This window comes from Telopea speciosissima, chromosome 2, assembly GCF_018873765.1.
Source record: "Telopea speciosissima isolate NSW1024214 ecotype Mountain lineage chromosome 2, Tspe_v1, whole genome shotgun sequence".
Taxonomy (NCBI): Eukaryota; Viridiplantae; Streptophyta; class Magnoliopsida; order Proteales; family Proteaceae; genus Telopea; species Telopea speciosissima.
In genome coordinates this window covers 33,041,374-33,065,387 of record NC_057917.1, presented here as the reverse complement: position 1 = coordinate 33,065,387, position 24,014 = coordinate 33,041,374, and the positions used below count along the sequence as shown (strand labels likewise).

The window sequence follows — 24,014 nt, the reverse complement described above, 5'->3', positions numbered from 1 at the left end:
AGTCTATATTGTCTATTGTTTTGAATCTCAACCAAACCGATGGACAAATTCAAAACTGTTTCTGGAGATGTCAAGAGGAAAACTATATGATGATGTGCCTAAATAATGGATATGTGCAATGATGTTCAACAAACACATTAAATGTGATGCAAAACCAACCGGGCCCTAAGAAGGTTTTAGTTGTAGCTAGAAGAAGATAACTGGATGACTGAAAGACAAGATAAGAGTCATTAAGTGGGCGGCTAAGGGTGCTCATGTCATTGTGATGCCTTGCCCGTATTTGTTCCTGTAATCAAACTAAAGCACTAACGTGCAATCAAACAAAGGAAATCCTTTATTGATGATATAAAATCGCTCACCCAATGATCATGTACCACCCTTGCTCAAGAACCAGTTGACATGGACCATGCTGGGAGACCTTAAAAGTATTTTATCCTGCATGAGGATTAATGGTTCGAGTCGGAGAGCTAAATAGCTATGGCTCCTTCTCCCTTAAATAGTAGCTTCAACTCTATGAAGAAGAAAGGAATAGGGGGAAGAACAAGGGAAAGAAGAACAATATGATGAATTGCTGAAAAGAAGATTCTAGAGGGAAGCTTGAAGATTGGCTCAAGTCTTCTTCTACAGTTAGTGAAGTAGATGCTTGAATTTACAGTCCAGTTGGAGGAGCCATTATGACAGGGCTTAGGTGATCAGTTTAGTATTTGGTCAGCCCTTATTGTATTGATTTCCCCTTTGTTTGAGGGGCACTGTACCTTCCATTTTGGTTTCAGGCAATAAGCACTTATGCTTCTTGAAGAAATATAATTCAGTACAGATCAACACTTTCAAGAATATCTTCAGCTGGCTTTAACAAAAGAGCACTTTGCAGTTTAGTAATAAACACATCAAGCATATAGATTAAAGCACAAACATCAGGAGTAACTATCAATATAGCATGATAAGGCCTATCCAGTAGTGATATTCCCAATAAAGCCACTGCTAAATAAAGGTTAAAATTAGAATAATCTATAGCCAAGTACAGAAAAGCTTCGATGCTGAAAAAAGATGAAAGGAAACAAAACAATAGGCTTAGATGCTGAAGAACGATGAAAATAAATAAAACAATCTATAGCCAGGTAGAATGAATAAAGTTTGAAGAGAAAAAGAACATCAATTTGGTCTACTCAATTTGATTTACGGGCAGGGAAACAAAATGAAGCAGGTAAGGAGACTTTGCCTTGATAATATATTAATAAAGGAAAGATTACCCCACATCATACCTGATATCCATGAGGGAATATGCTTGCATATGATCATGGTTGAGAAGGATTAGTGGCAGGAGATCAACACGTTGTGATTCCAGTCCCAACTGCTCCAGTGTTGAAAGAAACCTCTGTCCTACACTATCACAACAGAATGGCTTACACTTCACCACTAGTCTGGAATTAGGAACTGCACAAAGTATCCTTGCCCAAACTTGCAGGACTTTTGGTGTTATCTGGGAATAGAAAAGACTAAAATGTAAATGCTCCCAAAACAGAAGCTTTACTCCATGAAATATGACTAGAAAACCATTATTACCATGTTGATATGATTCTTATCCAAAGTAATACCTTCGCAAGATTATTAAAACTCCCAAAAGTAATAAAACCATTAGAAAGAGCAGGAGTTGGAGAAACAGGACCAGCTTCAGGAGATGGTGTATAACAAAGGAAGCACCCAGGTAACTGAACTAGCTCTTCAACATGCCTGCCACAAAATAGAAAAACTAAAAAAACTATATACAATCTAATACAAAGAGTACAACTAAACTAAATCCATTAAGTCTTTACCCTAAGTAGTGTTCGATGTGCTGATGCAGTGCATTCAAGAGGCATGTTCAACGCTTTAGTTATACTCCACAGCATGGGGTAGATTGGTGTAATGAGGGATGGAAGTAAAAATATTTTTTTAGTTAAAAATAAGTTTTCAGTCATATTGGGTTAGTTCAGTAGATAATATTATTTGTTTTCTGGGGCTCAGTTACTAGTCATTTAGATAAATTTACAACTAGTACCTAACAACAACATCAAAAGAAAACCATCCATATTCAGTCATTGAATCAAAAGTCTGATACCTATTACGTAGGAATTCTACTTAGGGTCTGGTAAAAGAAAATGTGTTAATCTTTAGATGGTCTGGGGTAGGTTACATATGGGGCTGCAACTCTCTTTGCTTTTCATTGTCCATGATAATGAATTGAATTGGTATTGTTTGGTAAAGTTATGAAAGCTTTATTCTAGAGTTCCCAGTGTCAATGGACTGGATGTTTAGCTGTTGTTGTGCTTCTGTTAGCTTGCTTTCTTTAACTGCTAATACCTTCATTGATGCAGTTGCATGTGCACTTTTAGACCGGCATGACCAGATCTGGAAACCCAGATCGGGACGAACCAAATCCAAACCAGGGGGATTCTGGTCCAATAGGGATTATTGGTAGGGGTTAATATTGTATTCTTTTATTTTATTTGGTATTGGTAGTTATATATGTAAAATTCCAGTTTCCTTGTTTGAGACTACTTCAGAGTTTCCTTGTCGAGTGCATTTTCTTTTTATATATATGCTTGTAATCCAATGAATTAGTGATGGAATATTGAATGAGACTTTGAGTTGGATTAGCCCAATGTTATGGATTTGTGTACAACCAGGTTGGTGGGCCGCTTCCTTCTTCCTCCTGTTCTTACCCCCATCTATCTTCTCCCTTCTCTCAGGATTGCCATTGAACCTTGTATTTGTTACATGTGGGTCCCATACCCATAAGCGGAGTTTTGGAACCCTGGGTTGTATTAATCAGGTATCCAGGCATTTAAATATCAGTATCAGGTATCATATCAAAAGGGTGATTTTAAGAGATGATGTATCACATCGTATCCGAAAGATGCAAGATACACTAAACATACGCATAGAAATTGTCAATAAATCACAAATTGGTCCTCAGATTCATGCAAATAAAAAAAAATTATGCAACGAATAGTGTCATTTTTTCTTAGTCTATTGATTCATATAAAAAACAATTTGAGTTAGAATGCAAGATTTGAGCAAAAAAAGTTAGGTTTTCCAACTTACCACACTTAGGTTAAGAACTTCAATCTGAGATTTGCGGAGGTTTAATGATTGAAACAATATGAAATTTGCTGGGTTAGATTCGTCTTTCATGTAGAAATGGAATCGTCAACTAAAATCGAAGCAAAGGGTTGGACAGGATAGGTTTTAGAGTCTTGGTATTCTACTCTACTGCAAATATTTTTTTCTGCAGGCTGTAAGGTAAGCATCGAGTGTATCGATTAGTATTGAGCTGTATCTATGGTTTGAAGTTTGAACTTCAAGATCACCTTGGCAGTGTTGGTGGAATTTCTTTAATTTCTCCCTACGAGGCTAGTTAATTCTGTCCTCTATTTATAATATTTTGAGTACTACTTCATTATGCCAAGTAACTCTTTGAGCTGAGGAAAATACTATGCCTACACCCACCAGCAGGCCACACAGTATACATCCCACTTTCACAGGGTCCAGGTGGGGTGGATTGGAAACGGCCCTAAACCTACTAGAGAAGCAAAATATCCTTTCTTCATGGCAAGATGATAAAATCATTAAAAATCCAAAAATCTTCGATCTACTTCAATGTGAGTGTTAATCACACCACAGACCAACGAAGCCTACTTCTTAGAATATGAACCAAGACTATCGAGCAAACCAAAACACCTCTATTCTCCACGACTGAAGAACTCTTCAACCTAGACTAGATTTCTTACAAATTTACTGATGGACATAAATAGATTTGGGAAGGTCTCAGAATGTACATGTCTGTACTACATGTTTTCAGACACACTATTAGTTCTTCTTGTGGATAGAGAAATTAGTGAGATAGGAGAATGCTTTTTCCTCCCCCCCCCCCCCCCTATCTCCCCCACAATTATATTAGGCTTAAATGCTATTGTTATAAAAGTGATTACTTTTGTGCTTTGGTTCTATTTGGGGTTTTAAATCATTGTTTTTGTCATGACACAGTCCTAACAAGTGTGATAGATAATTTCTATTAGGCTGAAATGGCTTCCCAATCTGAAGCATTTAACACTAAGTGGACCGATGAAAACACTACTCTATTTGTAAGGTTGCTAGTGGAAGAGGTCAACAAGGGAAACTGGACCTCATGTACATTCAACAAGGCAGGGAGGCATAAAGTCAGGGATGGGTTTGAGGAAATAACAGGGCTTAAATATAGGATAGTTAATCTTTACCAAAAAAAAAATATAGGATAGTTAATGTAGTTCGAGATTGGTAGGAGACCAATTAGAAGCCAATAACCAGGATATGTTATGAACTAGGTGATTCGGCTAGGTCAAAATAGGTGAAAAGTGTGAAATTAGGGTTAGGGTTTGATGGTAGGGTTAGGTCAAGTTGATGTAGGGGAGTCTATCAGTGAAGGTCTTGTTAAGTTTTAACATATCTAGGCCTTTTAATTAGAATCGGAAGCAAAGTTAGGGTTAGGGTTTTTGAAAAGAGGAAAAGATGGAATTTTAGGGTTTATGAGGGTTAGATGAGGGAGCAATTTGGATCGAGTTTTCCCTAGTATGAAAGGAGAATTTGATAAAAGTTTGGTGTGATTTGGCTAGCTGGCTTAGTCTGGGCAAAATTTAGGTATTGAGAAAATTGAAAATAAAAGGAGGAAATTTGGGGTTTGGGCTGTGAGAGGATTAGAAGAAGAATGGTAGGGGTTGGGGATGATTCAAACTTACTATACTTGCAGAATTTCCTTGGCAGCAGCTTGTTTGATTGTTGAACTTGAATAAAACACTTGAACTAGAACTTGAATGTAGAGCTTCAACAGAATCACCCGGACTTCACACCACAAGGTGTCGATTGGATTAAACACCAATCCCACCAACAAACCACCCAGGCTTCCCACTTCAAGGTGTCGAATTGTCGATTGGAAGAAACACCAATCCCACCAAAGAACCACCCGGTCTTCCCATCGTAAGGTGTCATTCGGATCAAACACCGATCCCACCAGCCTTGATCAAACACATGACAAAAATCTTCCATGGAGAAGAAGAGCAGCAAAGCTTTTCATTAATATCTAAATTCGTGTTCCATGCTTGCCCCAATTACAACCTTATGTAAAAGACTCAAAAATAGACTCCTACACTAAAAAGGAAAGGCCTAACTCCATCCTTAACCTACTAGGTAACATAAACTGACTAGGAAACTAAAATACTAAAGAAAATAGACTCAAAACATGGTTAGACGTATAGAGTCCTAATCCAGCCCAACTTAAATAGTCACATGACCACTTAACCAAGTCATATATCACATGACCACTAATTATATAAAAAATAAACTATGTAAGAAATCCAATATGCAACCTAATTATCCATATTTTAGGCCCATAAAAGTGGCCTATTACATAGAAACCCCATATGATCAAAGGCCCAACATTTATATAACCTAACCCTACACTTATTCCCGTCAAAATAAGCCCTATTTGGTAATGTATCTTCATCAATAGTGCAGTTAAAAAATAAGTTAAATAAACTGAAGCAAGAGTATAATAGCTTTAACAAATTTTTGTCAACAAGTGGATTCGGTTAGAACCCTTTGACAAGGACTTGCACTGTTGAGGATGATACTATTTGGGACACAAACATAAAAGTAACACATAGTTCAACCTCTACTTACTAGAATTGTAAATTTAAAACGAATAGATATTTTTTTGCTGATAGTCACCATTTTGTAATGTCAGGATAATCCTTAGTGACAAAAATTAATGAAATCTGGTCCTCCATTATGGGCAGAACTGCAAACAATATTTAGTGATATATACGCTGCTAGGAGTAAGGCTGCGTATATTATGACCCTCCCCAGACCCCACAGTGGCAGGAGCCTCGTGCACTAGGTATGTCCTTTTTTTTTTATTCTGCTAGGGATGATGCACTTGGACATGCTGAGGATCTTCCAGATTCAGATGAGGACAATTATGCTGACTCTACAGTTAAGGAGCAGTAAATGCATTCTGATACTGTGTTTAATGATGCTGTGCTTGGAAATGAACAAATTGGTTCCACTCGACCTACCATACACAGACAGAGGATAGGACTCCAAATCCCAAGAGGAGGGCTGGCAGTAGCTCTGAGGTCTCAATGGCCTATAAGGACATTCAAGAAATGGAAAAATCCAGGGAGAGTCACAGCACCAGTGGCTCTGACACGGGTCCTCCACAAACCCAGAACCATTTCAGGCTTCGAGTCTTGTTTTCTTTTGGTATCCTTAGGCAGCTAACCCTCATCATGTGATTGAGGACCGCTGTCCATCACAAGTGTTATTGATGTCCTTAGCAGCATGACTGATTTGGAGGAAGATATATATAACAGAGCAGTGAATCAAATAAATTGCGAGCCAGGCTGGAGAGAAGCCTTCGTTGCTAGTCCCCCAAAAAGAAGAGTCGGACTCCTGAAATACCTTAGATGACTGTGTATTTTGTGGGTGTATTGTAAACATAAAACATATTTGACATTTACAAGTTATGTTGGATGATTATGTTTTTTATTTTAAACTAGGTGTTGGATGACTTTATATCATGCTAATTGGATGAGCACGGATGATTTTAAGTTATCTAGTGTTCTTTAATTGCATTATTCTTTGTGCTTGACTGATTTTTATATTAATGTTAAAATATGTACATGTTGCAGTAATCAGCATGGAAAGTATTGAACAACTCTTAGATGAAGATGGTAATGTGAATGCGTTCGATGATGATGATGATATTATTATATCAGCATTGATATCAATCACTATACTTGTACTGTTTGGATTCCTCATCCCTCTTTTCCCATCTCTTCATCCCCTTTTGTTTAGATCTCAGTTTTCCCTACTTGTTTTGTTTTGATTCACATAGCTGACCCCATTAAGTTGGGATAAGGCTGATTTGTTGCAGTTGTTATATCAATCACTATACAGAACTCGCTGCATACCAGAGAACTCATTACAGAGTAGCTTCACCGGTGCAGAATGGGTTAATGAGCTCGTAGTTGGGCATGCAGATAGGATTTATCACGCCTTTAGAATGGAGACATGTCTTCTTGAACCTTTGTGACTTAATGAAAGAATGAGGTTGGTTGGAAGTGAGCCGCTACATAAGGATGGATGAACAAATTGGAATTTTCATGATCATAATTGGTCATATCGGTTCCAACAGAGATGTATCCGCAAGTACAACACAGTGTTGAGAGCTGTCCTCCTATTGGCAAGAGAGATTATTAGACTGCCATCTTCTGATGAAATTCCATCAGAGATTAGGGATAACCCAAAACAGTTCCCATATTTCAAGGTACTCCACTAATCACTTACTTTACTCTTGAAGGAATGTGATGCAGGGTATTCAGGCAGCCCACCAGGCCCAGCACAAGGCCAGATTTGTGCCCGCAGGACCAGGACTAAAAGGCCCAGCCCATAGGTCGACACCTATGCTGGCCTGGTTGAATTAAACCCAGCGGTTTTGCCTTTTCATTTTCCTAGGCTAGTATTTACTCTTACTATGTGTCTTTTCAGTTTCCTAGGTGGAGTTATGAGGTTGTTCTTGCTCCTGGGTATTAGTTATTAGTCATTAAGAGTCACTTTCTTGGTTATAGTTACCTACGTCTTGGGGATGTTATCTATGTTTTGGTTTTAGTTTCTAGTTATTAAAAATCCAAAAGTCTACTTAATGTAAGTTGATGTATCCCAAGGGATTTTAATGCCTCCCCTCTATATAATAAAACCATGGGCTCTTCTCTGGAACAACAGATTTTGAAAACAAAGAACTCTCTTGTGAGATTTAGCTTGTGGACTCAAGTGGGCTGTGGATTCAGCAATCATATCGAAGGTGATCCCCTTGGTGGGGCTATCTACCTCCATCAATTATTATCATCATCAACCATAATCAACCATCTACCTCTTCATCATCAAACTAAAAGGCCCTCATCTAGTGGCTTATAACTTGCCGATTCTCAACCAGTTCATCGTTCCTTTCATTTTTTGAATCAGAATGTGTTCAATTGTGGAAAATACAATATCCATTAACCACTTACCTAGTTTTCCCTCATGCAAAATCTCAGGACTGCATTGGTGTTATCCATGGCACCCATGTAAGTGCTTCGGTACCTGAGTTGAAGCAAATACCTTATAGAAGCAGAAAGGGGGTGATAATGCAAAAGTCGACCTCAAACCAGGGAAACCAGCGGGAGATCGATTGTAGCAGGATCAATACAATGAAAGGAACAGTAACAGGGTTCAAGACTGAGATCTAGTGGGCTCCTTAGGGGCATGAAGCAGTCCTCCAAGTATCACTCTGATTGGGAGGAAGAGTGCTGAGATCAAGACCTTCGAATCAGCAGCAGTGAATAAGAAACTGATGTAGCCGCAAGTGAGGAAAGTGGCCTTCTTTGCCTCTGGACAGCAACAGCAGATTCAGTTGCTTTTTTAGGATGCTCTCTAGACCTTCACAGATGTAGTAGCAGGTTGCAGCACTTGATTGCAGTCACACAACAGCAGGAATAGTAGGGATTCAAATAAGAGAAGTAGTAGAGGATAGGAGAAGAAAGGAGAAGGGGATAAGGAGATTTGGCTCTCACCAGCTAGGCCCCCCAACCCTTCATGTGACAGCCATTGGACAAGAGAATCTTTTGCTTAAACACAATTTTTTCATTCAACTATTCAAATCGTCTCCGTGGCTTTTAAAAGCCTTACATATAAAGAGGAAGCAATGACTTGCTCCTCAAGTTACAAAAATTAGAAAGTTTTAACTTTGAAAATCCTAAAATTGGAAACTATAAAAATAGAAACAATAAAATAGCAAGTCTCTTATAAGGCTGAGACTTGGATTACAAGCAATGAAACTAAAATAGAAATTTCTACATAAAATCTAAGCAACTAAAATAGAAACTAACTAAACTAAACTAAATAAGAAACTAAAATAGGAGAATATGCACCCAAATTACTGTTCTCGTGAACAGTATTTTTTGACTTTTATTTTAGTCCTCTTCTTCAAGCTCTTATCTGCATCAAGTGACAACCCAAAATGTCATGTGGATGTTCATTCGACATGAAGTTCACGTTCGTTAGGTGGGAGGGACCTACAAATGACTACCGAGTCTTTACATGATGTAGATTGAAATATGAAGGAAAAAAGACCAAACACTATTCACGGTACTATTCATATAACAGTGTCACAGTCCATATTTTCCTTGTGTGGGAATGCTTTTTAGAAAATCTTGTGGGCCCATCAAGTGAAGAAAGCTTCTATCCTAATGCTGCCAAAGTTTAGCTTCTATTTTCATATATAGTGTTAAGATTATCGTGTTTAGTTGTTTGGGATTATCGTGTTTAGTTGTTTGGGGTTATTTATGTCTTTATGGTTCTTTCTAATTAGTTCTAATTAGATTTAAATCTCAAGGGTATTTTGGGGGTTTTCTATTGTAATTCACTTAAGTTCTATTATAAATAAAACTGCCTTTCACGATTTAGTGATTCAACTAAATCGTGAGAAGTCTTCTCTCTCTCGCGGTTTTACTCCTTCTCTTCTCAGAACTTCTTCTCTCTTCTATGCTTTCTTCTTCTAGTTGTCTTGTTGCAGGTTAGTTTTAGTTTCAGTTCTGTTACATGGTATCAAAGCATTGAATTCTGATCCACGAGATTCTCCTTGCTGCTGCTGTTTTGAAGTACTAGAGAAGAGAAATGTTTCAAGTAAATATGTGGACATAATATTCACCCAAAAAAAAAAATATGTGGACATAATTAAAGATATGTATGACGGTGAGGTGACAAGTGTAAGAATTGTGGGGCCCAAGGTAGTGAATTCCCAATTAAAATTGGGTTACATCAAGAATCAGCTTTAAGCCCTCATTTATTTATGCTTATCATGGATTATTTAACTAGAGACATTCAAGATAAGGTTCCTTGGTGTATGCTTTTTGCTGATGGTATTGTTTTGGTGGATGAGACAAAAACAAAGATTAACGCCAAGTTAGAGTTATGGAGATCAACCTTGGAATCAAAAGGTTTTAAGATAAGTAGAACGAAAACAAAGTATATGGTGTGTAACTTTGGTTACACTAGGACAGATAATGAGGGGGTGAAAATTGAAGATAGGGAGATTCCGCAAAGTGATTATTTTAGGTATTTGGCTCAATCATAAATAAAGAAGCTGATAAAGAGGATGATGTTTCACAAAGAATTAAAATAGGATGGATGAAGTGGAGAGCTGAGTCCGGAGTGTTGTGTGATTGGTATATTCCTTTAAAACTTAAAATTTTTTTTTATAGGATAGTCATACGACTGCGGATGATGTATGGTGTGGAATGTTGGACAATTAAAAAGCATCATATAGATAAACTCAGTTACGGAGATAAGGATGTTGAGATGGATGAGTGGCAAAACTAGGAAGGATAAAGTAAGGAATGATCATATTAGAGCTGGTTTGGAAGTAGCTACGATACACAATAAGCTATGAGAAAGTCATTTGAGGTAGCATGGCCATGTTCAACGGAGGCCATAGGATGCTCCAGTATGGAGGAGTTATTTGATTCTGATTCAATGAACTAAAAAGGCCAGGTGATGTAGATCACAGCTCCTTACGTACCTGCAGGAACAAGCCCCAAAACCGGCCCATCAAAGTTGTGGATTCAACTGCTGTGAGAAGCAGCCTAGTCTAATGATGTGGCAAGTTTTTGTTGGTTCAATGGAGCATCACCTAAGCCAGCCCCAGCCCAAAGAGAAGCATGAAGAAGATAACAGGCCAAGACAGAAATTAAAAAAAGGTTACTGTTCACATGAACATTACCCGAGTTACTGTTCACATGGACAGTGACTTGGGGCTTGATATGGACAGCTGGAGTGAAGATTAGCTGCTGGATGTGGGTGGAATATTCTATTGGAAGTTGCTATTAATTTAGTTTCTTAGTTATTACGTCTCGGTATCTAGTAGTTTCTAATTTTGTTTCTTTCTTTTTAGTAGTTACTATATTTATTTATTTCTAATTTTAGTTCCTTGCATGTTGGCTGAACTATAAAGCCTAGTTTCTATTTTCATTAGGTTTCTCTTTTTAGAAGTTGCTATTTCTTTTAGAAGTTACTATTTCTTAAGTTTCTAATTTTGTAAGCTGACATATTCCATTAAATAGGCAACCCCTCTTGTAATAGAAGCAGGTTTTGGAGAATAGAATTTTCAGGCCATGTTGCCATCGGTTATGGGAGAATCCCCATGTTTCAACAAATGGGATAGCTGTGGGTGAGAGACCCAAGCTGAAAGAGCCATTCCCCAACCCCCTCCTTTTCTATCTTCTCTTCTTTATATTTTTCTCCTTTCTTCTTATCCTTTATGTTCTCCATTCATATGTAATAGAAAACAACAATAAAATAAAAATTAAAAAAAAAGAAAGAGAATTTTAGTTGTTTTGTTCCTTATCGAGTTGATCCTTGCTGCAATTGATCTCCCGCTGGATTCCCTGACTCGAGGTCGATTTTGCATTACAGAGGCAGACCTAAAATGACCTTAGGAGAAATGCTGAAGAAAGACATGCATAGCTTAGGCCTTGTATCAAAAATGACCTCAGATAGAGCTGATTGGAGGGCAAGGATCCATGTAGCCGACCCCATTTAGTTGGGATAAGGCTGAGTTGTTGTCAGGGCCTATAATCAGGGTTTCAGAACCCGAGGTTACATTATTCATCTTCTACCTTCATCTGCTATACCTACACAAGCCTATTTCTTCTAATTCTTTCTCTTCCTTAACTCACCTTGTTAATTTTGTAATTGTTACTAATTCTGTTAAAAGAATTTCTACAACAGTCCAATCAATAGCTTGCTTTCTTTCACTGCCACTGCCTTCTTCATCTTCCTTCATCTGCTATACCTTGTCAAGACTATATCTTCAAGTTTTTTCTCTTCCTTAATTCATGTAATCCCATACACCACAATAAGCGGGTCCCTGACCCTAGTAGGTTTTACTAAATCCGATACCAAATTACTATGATCAGAAACAGTTATTTCTCCAGCAATCATTCTAATGCTAGGTACTTCATTATGCATCACAAATTCTAATCAAAACCCCATTGTTTCCATTACCCACCAGATGGCCTCTTAAAGTGCCTATCATGCACTCTCCCAAAGTAAGCAAATAAGATGTGAAGATCCATACTCCTCTCTAAATATTCCATCAATGGACCTACAGGAAATAGCTTTAGTTCTTTTCTCGATGAATAATGAAATTAGCTTGCAATTCCAATCTCTCTAACATAAATCCAATCTAATCCTCTGATAATGGTATTTCTGTCCTCATTGACTTGGAGAAAACAACACTAGCATACACATGTAATCATTTGGTGATTTGGGTGCCCATCACATAATACAAACAGGTCATGTAATAAATCCAAATTCAATTCAAGTTAAACACAAGAAATGTAGAACAGCAAAGGTAAAAATAAAGCTTACTTCTGCCTAGTGTCCAGTGGATCAGCTAATGAATCAGTGATTCTATAGTCGATGGTAGGCAAACCAGTGGTGTTTGGGTAGCCAATCCAGGTTGCCTATAGTAGTAAACGTAAGTCATAATAAGTCAGAAACAAACCAGATGGTACATACAAGGAAATTCACACCGTCCTCCCAAAAAAAATTCCATTTCATATGTCTATTCACATGACCATCAAAAACAAAACTTTCTATTTAATATTCACCCCCAAGAGAAATTATTGGTGCAATCTATTAGAGCAAGGAATGTGTAAATAAAACATCATAGTTTTGGGGTTGGAATTTCAGCAGGCAAACTAGAAGAAAACTTTTAAAATGGCAAACTAATTTAGGAGAAAGAGTACAATTGGCCTTAGAAAACTCAAGATTCCATATCAGATAATGAGATCAACAGACCTAGGATTTTGCATATTCTCACAGCTTGATAAAAAAAAAAAAAATAAGCACAAATCCAGTCAAGCAAATTATGGTCAGCAAATTAACAAGGCAACAGGTTTATGTAATATAACAGCAGATGCCATGGAACTTAAACAAGAAGCTATGACTTGAACAATTCTAGTAGCCAAGACTATAGTTCCAAAACAGTTAGATAGGTTTAAGAGAGCACGAAAGAAAATTGTGAAGCTGTTCCCCAAACAAATTGCCCCCATATGAACCTAACAAGCTCCTCCAAATCGAACCAGCAAAATGACATTCACCAAAACTTCCGTAATTTTTGCTACCACCGTGTTGACAGGTGCTTGTATCCCCTGGAACTAAACACATCATAACAATTCCTTCCATGCAAACCAAAGAATTGAAACTAATATCATTTTATCAAACGTATGCCTCAATTTACTGCGGAGTTATCTATATTGTAGAGAATCCAACTGCAATGAAACATTAGGATGAAAGAATAAAACAATAAGAGCAAAAATAGCAATGCATGGCTGTTTATCACAATCCTGTGAATAGATAACTCTCTAGTTAGATTAATAAAATCTAAAAGCTGTTTATAGGGAAAAAGTGATACTTACTCCAAATACCCGATCCCAAACTTAAGACATAATTGACCCTTCTACCCCAAACTAACATAGAACTAAGTAAATAGTGGAGCAACCAACTAAGAAGACCGAAATATATATAATTCTCAGCACAAATCTCACCATGTCTATAATTGGCCTTACCCACATCACATCCAAATACCTTTCTACAAAAAGAATTCAATAAATTTTGGGCAAGTCTCAATATGAAAAACTTATGAATCAAGAAAAATGATGTAAATTTTGTTATTCTTGGCAAGCATAGTTCAAAGACTCAGCGAAATTTCAGATATTTCGGTAATTTTGAACCCCCCAAGACGAAACATCAAAGCCCAAAAATACAATGTTTCGAACGAAATTTCAAAAATTCGCTCGTTTTGTTTCGGAATCTCGCTTATTTCGGTCTAAAAAATGCACTATTTCGTTGAAATTTTGGTCATTTCATTACGGTATTTCGCTCATTTCGACCTTTTGCACCCCGAAATGGCCAAGCAAAACTCATAGAAAAAAATACAATGTTTAGGCAAAATTTTGCTGAACTTTTGGTAACTCGGAAATTTCGGTCTGGCCGAAATGGCCCACCGAAACGAGTTTTCAAACTATGTTGGCAAGTGACACTTGGTTGTAGGAGAATTATGCTTTGAAATAATATCTTCAAAACAGCTCAAAATGCACATATATCTCAGGTGCATGTGTTATATTTTCTCAGCCCTTTGTAAAATTTCAGTAGGGAAAAAATATTGGCTAGAGAAATAAGCTAAAGTTCCTGTCAAACTTGCTTTCAGAATTTGATAAAAATTTGAAAAAGTACAACTCAGTCACACAATATGTTCCTTAGTACATACAGAATAAGTAAAAATCAGACACCAGAACCTCTTTTAATTTGTTAGGTCTTCAAAAGGACCAAACAGAAATCAAAACCCTTTAACTGAAAGAGGCAGATATAATTACTGAATTACTTACAGAGTCAACCCCTTGTAACTTAAGGGTGTCCTTATCCACATAAGCCTCAGCTCCTGAAGTTCTTATTTTTATTCTAAAATTAAGGTAGTTATCCATTGTGGGGACCAATTCATGCAGAACTTATCCTAATTAACACAAGATATGCATCTCCAAACTTTCAACCCTACGCTCCAAAGAACACTCAACTCTCACTCATTCACCAAGAGAGAAAAGAAGCATGTCCAGGACAATGACTCAGACAGCAGAGACACATTCTAGGCAAATCTGGACCATGGAATCACTGGTTTTTAATGTAAGACCAGTCCTCAACTTGACAACTAAGAACTAATCTCACAGCAGGATCACCCCATAATGACTTCAACATGTTACAGCATATAACTAGTAAACGAAACTAACAGTACACTTTAACAGATAGGTGTTGCAACTTAAAAAACTCTCGCCAACTTATAACAGTACCATGGGAAGAAGCCTAACCATAGGAGACACAAACAACACCAGGTTCTGAGCTATCACAGGACAGGTAAAGGACAAAACAACCAGAAAACAAAGTAGTAACAAAATTAGGAACTGCTCTGATGGGACTGATATCCCAATCGGTGGTAGGTCTCTTAGGGTCAGAAAACTCTTAAAAAATTCAGCCAAGGCTGAAAGCCGGATTAACAGATAATAAAGGGACTTTAGAATTAGAAACTAAACTTAGAATTAGTAACTGACAGAACCAGCTTTTTTTTGGGTGAATAAATAATTCATTACCAAAGTGAAACGAGGACTACAACAGCCCCCCAAATACACAAGAAGGCCTCAAGGAGAGGCCTAGAGGGAGGAGAGAGGGAGACCCTAGGAGACAACAATATGTGTTGGATTGTATGGGCCAGAATACCATGGGGGTATTCTGGACATTTTCTCCTTTCTATTATGTGTACAGCCATGTCGGCTATGTTAGGGGCAATTTTGTCCTTGTAATTTTTGACTCTTTATTATAAATACATAGCTTGGGGTCTGCTTTAGACTATCCAAACAATATTATTCTCCCCCACCTCTTCAGGGGGAAAGTTCTAGTGAAGATGTGGTTCCCTCTCTTGAGGTTCCCCTTCTTTTATCTCCTTTGGTTGCTGCCCAACCTCCTCTGACTGATGACCAGCCTCTTCTGACTGATGACCAGCCTCCCATGGCTGCTGTCCAGCCTCCTATGGCTGCTGCCCAGCCTCCTTTGACTGCTGCCCCTTCACCCGAAGGAAACCCAACCTCCTTTGACTGTTGCCCCTTCACCCGAAGGAAATCCTTTACAGGGGGAGATCATGGAAACAAGTGGTGGTGATGTTCTTATTCAGAGGGAGCTGACTCCAGTACAGAGAACCATTAGTAAATTTCAGAAGGCCATTGACGACTCCAACATTCTCACTTATAAAAAGAGATGTTCCAGCAAAGGGCAGCCTCAATCCACTGGGGCACCAATACCTATCTAGTTGCCGACTCAGGATCCAGATCCTTCTTCTCCTGATAAGCCTTCCTCTTCCGACCTACCTATTGCTCATCGCAAAGGTACTAGGACTTGCACTCAACATCCCATTTCTTGTTTTGTTTCTCATAGTTCTCTTTTCCCTTCTTTTCGTGCATTTGTATCTTCTCTTTCTTCTATTTCCATTCCTAAAAATTCGCAAGAAGCATCTATAGATGGAAAGTGGAAAGCAGTAATGTTGGAAGAAATGAGAGCTTTTAACAAAAATAATACGTGGGATCTTGTGGCTCTTCCTCCAGGGAAAAAACCAATGGGATGTAAATGGGTGTTTGTGGTCAAACAGAAGGCAGATGGAACAGTGGATCGATATAAAGCCCGTCTGGTTGCAAAGGGATTTACTCAGACATATGAGTTGACTACTAGGAGACCTTTGCACCAGTAGCAAAACTCAACACTATAAGAGTGTTGTTATCTTGTGTTGTGAATCTTGCATGGGATCTTCAGCAGTTGGATGTGAAGAATGCCTTCCTCCATGCAGAACTAGAGGAAGAGGTCTATATGGACATTCCTCTAGGGTTTTCAGGTAATACTATCAAGGGCAAGGTGTGTAAATGGAAGCGTGCTCTCTGTGGGTTGAAGCAGTCACCTAGAGCTTGGTTCGGCAGGTTTCACAAGGCTATGGTTTTTGTGGGATATAAGCCAAGCAATGTTGATCATACTTTGTTCATCAAACGAGTTGGTAATAAGGTCATTATCCTCATAAGCTATGTGATGACATTATAGTAACCGGAAATGATGGTGATGAGACCAACAAACTGAAGCTTTTCCTTGGTCGTGAGTTTGAAATAAAGGACCTAGGAACTCTAAAATATTTTCTAGGGATAGAGGTTGCCCGATCTTCAAAGGGCATCTTTCTTTCTCAAAGAAAATATATCCTAGACATATTGTCTGAGAATGGGCTGTTGGGGTGTCACCCTTCAGATACTCCTATGGAGGCTACTACAAAACTCAAGGAGAAAGAAGGTGAACCTATTGACAAAGGTCGTTTTCAGCGATTGGTGGGCAAACTGATCTACCTCTCATACACGACCAAACATTGCCATTGCAGTGAGTTTGGTAAGCCAGTTTATGCATGATCCTTATTCCTCTCATATGGAGGCAATTCTTTGCATCTTGCGATATTTGAAGTCTGTACCAGGAAAAAGAATACTTTTATCTCCCAGTGGTCACCTGAAGGTTGAGGCTTACACAGATGCCGATTGGGCTGGCTCTATTGACAGAAAATCCATTTCTGGGTATTGCTCTTTTGTGGGTGGAAACCTTGTCACATGGCGTAGCAAGAAGCAAAATATTGTGGCAAGGTCCAGTGTTGAAGCAAAGTTTCGTGCCATGGCACAAGGAATCTGTGAATTGTTATGCTATATTGTGACAATAAAGCTGCCATTAGTATTGCCCATAACCCTGTCCAGCATGATCATACGAAGCATGTAGAGGTTGATCGACATTTCATCAAGGAGAAGTTTGAAGCTGGACTCATCTGTGTTCCCTTTGTGAAGTTTGCTGATCAGTTGGCCGATGTATTCACCAAGGGATTGAGTGGCAAAGTGTTTCATCCTATTTTAGTCAAGTTGGGCATGCATGACATATATGTACCAACTTGAGGGTATTCTGGACATTTTCTCCTTTCTATTATTTGTACAGCCATGTCAGCTATGTTAGGGGCAATTTTGTCCTTGAAATTTTTGACTCTTTACTATAAATACATAGCCAACTGCTTTAGACTATCCAAGCAATATTCTCTAACACATATCTGCTAACAATATGCATGTTCCTTGGAGAATCATTACAAGAAATAGTTGAAAGCTTGGCTTTTAGCGTAAAAAAAAATTGAAACCCAAATTTGGCAAAAATACAGAGAGTTGGAGGTCCATTTCCTGATATTACACTCCATTCAAATATGATTAATAGCAGCACAAAAGCTAGCTTCCTCACAGTATCACAAAAGGATGACCCTGCAAAGGACATGTCCACCCAGATCCACTCCCTTGTAAAATGAAGGATTCTGTACTTTCTGGGCCAGCATTTTGCAAGAATACCTTTCCACACAAGGGAGGAGAAGGGGCACTCGAAATAAAGATGATTGATATCTTCGACTACGTTCCAACAAAGGCAGCAAGAGGAGGAGACAGTCATCTACCAATGAAGAAGGAAGGACTGCATTGGGAGGAAGTTAGAGAAGACTCACTAGGCTGTGAAACAATGACGAGGAATATGGTGTTTGAACGAAGGAGCTTCTGCCAAGGAGATAAGGAGCCATTGGATCGGAAGAAATCCCAAGCTGCCTTAGAACTAAAGATACCAGAGGAAGAAGAAGCCCAGACAACTCGATCTCCCCTCCCTGAAGATCTTCTAAGAATAGAGGGCAAAGCATTCCACACCTCATTAAATGTCAGGAGAGAGGAGGTTTGAGGGGCCCAATCATCAAGATGGATGATGCCACCAAACCATGGCCTGCATACAAAGACCGGAGTTGTAGATAGCTCTGGGGGTGACATAGTAAAGAAGAACTCCCATGGGATATCAGTGGTCTAGCCAAAGCTTGATGGAGGCCCCATGATATAGATCACAAGTCCATATGTACCCGCAAGAAATAAGCCCCAAAACCAGCCCAGCAAAGTTGTGGATTCGACTGCTATGAGAGGCAGCCTGGTCTGATGATGTGGCAAGTTTTTGTTGGTTCAATGGAGGATCACCTAAGGCAGCCCCAGCCCAAAAAGAAGCATGAAGAAGATAAAGAGGCCAAGACAGAAATTTTTTTTTAAAAAAAAAAATTTACTGTTCACATGACCAGTACCCGAGTTACTTGAACAGTGATTTGGGGCTTGATATGGACAACTGGAATGAAGATTAGCTACTGGATGTTGGTGGAATATCCAAGTATCCAGTAGTTTCTAATTTTGTTTCTTTCTTTTTAGTAGTTACTATATTTACTAGTTTCTAATTTTGTTCCTTGCATGTTAGCTGAAATATAAAGTCTAGTTTCAATTTTCATTAGGTTTGTATTATTAGAAATTATTATTTCTTTTAAAAGTTACTATTTCTTAAATTTCTAATTTTGTAAGCTGACCTATTTTATTAAATAGGCCGTCCGTCTTGTAATAGAAACAGATTTGGAGAAAAGAATTTTCAGGCCTTGTTGCCATCGGTTATGGGAGAAATTCCATATTTCAACAGCTGTGATAGCTGTGGGTAAGAGACCCAGGCTGAGAGAGCCATTCTCCTACCCCCCCTTCTTTTCTATCGTCTCTTCTTTATCTTCTTATCCCATTTTCATGCTTCTTTCATATGTATACAGAAAAAAATAGTAATAAAAGTTTCAGTTATTCAATTTGTTCATCCTTATTGTGTTGATCCTGGCAGCAATCGATCTCTCACTGGTTTCCCTGGTTCGAGGTTGACTCTTGCATTACCTCATCATATATGGGATCGAATGGCTCTAAGGGCAGCAGGCCGAAGGACCAGGATCTTACGCCAGACCCAAGAAGCTTCAAACGAAACCAATACCATCCAAATAGAATCAGAACGCAGCAGCCAAGAGTAAACCCAATCCATCCAAATACTTTTCTCCTTACTAACAATCCATACCATAGTTGTCTTGGCGTCGCCATATCGACGCCATGGCGTCATATCGCTGGAGAAGTGGGCATATCGACCACTGATATGGATGATGCAAGAATATCGACCGATATGGTCTCCATGTCGTCGCCATGGCGCCGCCATGGACGCCATACCACGACATATGGCCATATCGGGCGACATGGTTGTTTCAAATTATAAAACTTAATTTTTTCACAATAATTTTTTTAACCATTTTTTATTTTAATGCTTTTTCCTTAACATAAAAAAAATTAAAAAAACATCAAACAAAAAAATACTAATACATTATTGACTAATACACAATCACATATTCACATCAGTAATTTTTTTTTTTTTTATTTAGATGGGTTGTTTATTAGCTTTATTCACTCAATATAAATTACCTTCTTGTAATTTTTTTTTGTTTTGTTACTTTTGTAGTCACTTTCATATGAATCACATCTCAACTCTCATGATTTTTCAACTTTATTATCAGCAAGACTATTGTTATCAATTATTTGATAATCCATGATTTCATATACACTAATGGATATTACACTTTCATGAATTAAACCATAGTAGATTACTAGTACACTTTCATGTTAATTTTTTATGTTATAGGGTATATATTATAGCATACTAAATGACATTAAAAATTGAGAAAATAAAAAATAAAACATGGTCGATATGATCGCCATGGTGGGCGACATGTAGATATATCGACATGACACACTTCCACCGACTTGGATCGCCGTGACGACGTGACAACTATGTTCCATACCCACTTGGTAATGCCAGCTGAATTGACACTTCGATCCTTCTTAGGCCCAAGCCTCCCTCCTCCTTTGGAAGGCAAACAGAAGCCCATCCGATGGGGTGAAGGAATCTGGAGGAGTCATCTCCTTTACAGAGAAAAGTAGCCATTAGAGACTCAATAGATTTTGTCACACAGTGTAAGAAAAATTAAGGGAGACATAGAGAAATCGAGAAAGAAAAAGAGAGAGACGATGTGCAGCTTTGGGAGTCACTATATGATCGTGACCTCTCTCTAAACTTCATTAAATAAACCTAATAAGAGCAAAACAGGGAAATAACAAAATAATAAAATAAAAACAACTTCCTAAACTACCCTCCGTACTTCTCTCATCTCGTTGTTGGTGTTTGGCGCTAATACCGAGACCTATACAGTTCTCGCTAACGCTCCCCCTCAAGCTGGAGCATAGATGTTAATCATGCCCAGCTTGTTACAAATATAATCCACTCTTACACTCCCCAAAGACTTAGTAAATATATTAGCAAGTTGCTCTCCTATACGAACATGACAAGGAACTTTTCTCGAATAAAATAACAGTCCACCTCAATGTATTTTGTTTTTTCATGAAACACTGGATTTGAAGCAATATAGACAGCAGCTTGATTATCACATCACAGTTGCATCAGAGAATCATCAACGAACCCAATCTCAGCCAATAATTGTTTCACCCACAGTAGCTCACAGGTAGCATGTGCTATAGCCCTATACTCTGACTCTACACTGGAATGAGCAACTACTATCTGTTTCTTGCTCTTCCAGGACACCAGATTCCCTCTAACAAATGTACAATAACCTGTACTTGACCTCCTGTCAATCGAAGACCCTGCCCGATCAGCATCCAAAAAACCATCTATCCTCCCATGGCCATGATCACTATAGAGAAGACCACGTCCAAGAGCCTTTTTGAGGTACCGCAAGATAAGCACAACTGCCTCCCAGTGAGATGTTCAAGGAGAAGATAAGAACTGACTCACTACACTAACAGGAAAGGCAATGTCAGGCCGAGTCACTGTTAGATAATTCAATTTTCCAACTAACCTTCGATATTTCCAGGATCATCCAAAACATCACCATCATCAGCCATAAGCTTTAAACTGGGAACCATGGGAGTATCTAAAGGTTTAGAACCCAACATCCATGTCTTTGACAGAAGATCAAGAACATACTTTCACTACGCAAGTGAAATCCCTTTCTTCGACTGAGCCACCTCCACACCCAAGAAATACTTCAAGCTTCCTAGATCCTTGGTATGGAACTTCTGTTGCAAATGTACCTTCAAGTTAATACCAAAAATATCATCTCTTGTAATAACTATATCATCAACATAAACAAGGAATATTTTCCATACATCAAATCGGTGGAAAAATACAGAATGATCACTACCACACTGTGTCAACCCAAACTCTAACACAACTTCAGTGAACCAGTCAAACCAAGCCCGAGGGGACTGTTTCAGCCCATATAATGACTTTTTGAGCTTACAAACCAGACCAGACTGCCCCTGAGCAACAAATCCAAGAGGTTGCTCCATATAAACCTCTTCATGAATATCCCTATGCAAAAATGCATTCTTAACATCTAATTGATACAAAGGCCAATGATAAGTAACAGCAAGAGCAATCAAAATGCGAACAAAAGTAAGCTTCGCCACAGGAGAAAAAGTATCTAAGTAATCCACACCATATACTTGGGCATAGCCTTTTGCCACAAGGCGGGCCTTCAATGAGCCAAGCATCCATTAGAGTTCACTTTCACCATATATACCCAGTGACAACCAATAGCAGATTTACCTGAGGGTAAGGGAACAAGCTCCCAAGTCTGATTTTCCTCCAACACCAATAATTCCTCCTTCATAGCAGCCTTCCAACCAGGACTAGACAATGCCTCTGCGACAGACTTAGGAACAGGATGATTTTCAACAATTTGTAAACAGGAATGAAAGGTGGAAGATAAACTAGCATAGGAAACAAAGTTAGAAATGGGGTGTTGGGTACAAGTCTGCATACACTTACGATGAGCAATAGGAATATCAAGATCACAAGGAGGTTCCAAAGAAGAAGTACTACCTATTACAGGATCTGTCGGCGAAGAAGTAGATGGAGTAGAAGTTGCGGGAACAGGGAAAGCCCATACTTTCCATTGCTGACGTTGAAACAAAATAGGTCGAGGTGCCGGTGATGAGGCAGCCTGCGGAATAGGGTTAACAATAGACTGAACAACAAAAACAGGATGATCATCATCCAACTCAAACGCAATAAATAAAGAAGCATCATACGGGGTGGATTAAAAGAAGGAAACATCAACAGTAACAAAATATTTCTGCAACAAAAATGAATAGCAGCTATAACCCTTTTGAGTGTGGGAATAACCAACAAAATACACTTAAGAGCTTTAGGATCCAACTTAGAAACACCAAGACGATGATCACGAATGAAACAAACACTAACTACCAAAAAAACTCAAGGTAGTAAAACAAACAAAGACGTAAAAAGAAATAACAAAGAAAATGGGATACCACCACGTAAAACAGAGGAAGGCATGCAGTTAATGAGGTAACACGCAGTCAAAACAGCATCTGCCCAAAAAGTTTCGCCACTTTCATCTCAAATAAAAGAGATCAAGTGACTTCTATTAAATGTCTATTCTTCCTCTCAGCCACACCATTTTGTTGTGGGGTGTCAACACAAGAGGATTGATGAATAATACCATGTTGAACCATAAAATCAACAAAGGGGGCGGAAAAATACTCCTTGGCATTATCACTACGAAGAATATGCAAAGGAGTTTGAAACTGAGTATTGATTTCATTTACAAAAGCACAAAGATGGAAAATAATTCAGAACGATTTTTCATTAAATAAAGCCAGGTAACCCTAGAATAGTCATCAATGAATGTAACAAAATAACGAAAGCCCAACTTGGAAATGATAGGACAAGAACCCCATACATCAAAATGAACTACAGAAAAAGGTTTGTCAGACCATTTATTGACTCTAGGAGGATAACTCACACGGTGGAGCTTCCCAAACTGCCAAGACTCACAATTTAACCTAGAAAGAGACCGAAAACAACTATCTAAAAGCTCCAAACTCTCCAACGAAGGATGACCCAAATGACAATGAATATGGTGAGGTGACACCTCACTGGAACACGCAATAGATGAAGTGTCCTCAAGTATATATAGCCCCCCCCCCCCCCGCGATTCACGACCTCTACCAATCATCTTCTTCGTCGTAAGATCCTGAAATACACATGAATCAAAGAAAAAGGTTACTGAACAGTTATAGGTTTTGGTAAACCTATTAATAGACAAAAGATTAAAAGGGTCAGGTAAATAAAGAACAGAAAACAAGGACAAAGAAGGTGTAACATTAATAGTACTAGTACCAGTCACTTTAGCTAAGGAACCATCAGCTAAAGTAACACTATACAAGGGTTTCTGGAAGGAGGAAAATATACCTGAAACACCGGTGATATGGGGTCTGAAACCCCTGAATCAATGATCTAGGGACGAGAAGTAGTAGTCGAAAGACATGCAGTGGCATTACCTGTCTGAACAAAGGCGGCAGTTAGAGGCTAGGATGACTGAGAAATTTGAAACTGGG

At 38.5% G+C, this 24,014-nt stretch overlaps 1 protein-coding gene across 4 annotated transcripts in view; it reads right to left on the bottom strand.

Annotated features, from left to right (window-relative positions):
• Nucleotides 1–24,014, bottom strand: part of LOC122651975 (probable UDP-N-acetylglucosamine--peptide N-acetylglucosaminyltransferase SPINDLY) — a 105,022-nt gene that overhangs the window by 5,402 nt on the left and 75,606 nt on the right. For all 4 annotated transcript variants that reach the window (XM_043845575.1, XM_043845572.1, XM_043845574.1 and 1 more), the window contains 3 exons: nucleotides 12,481–12,575; nucleotides 1,596–1,731; nucleotides 1,263–1,480 (listed from right to left, as the gene is read on the bottom strand). In XM_043845575.1, coding sequence (XP_043701510.1) covers nucleotides 1,263–1,480; nucleotides 1,596–1,731; nucleotides 12,481–12,575 — 449 coding nt within the window. The remainder of the gene's footprint in view (nucleotides 1–1,262; nucleotides 1,481–1,595; nucleotides 1,732–12,480; nucleotides 12,576–24,014) is intronic.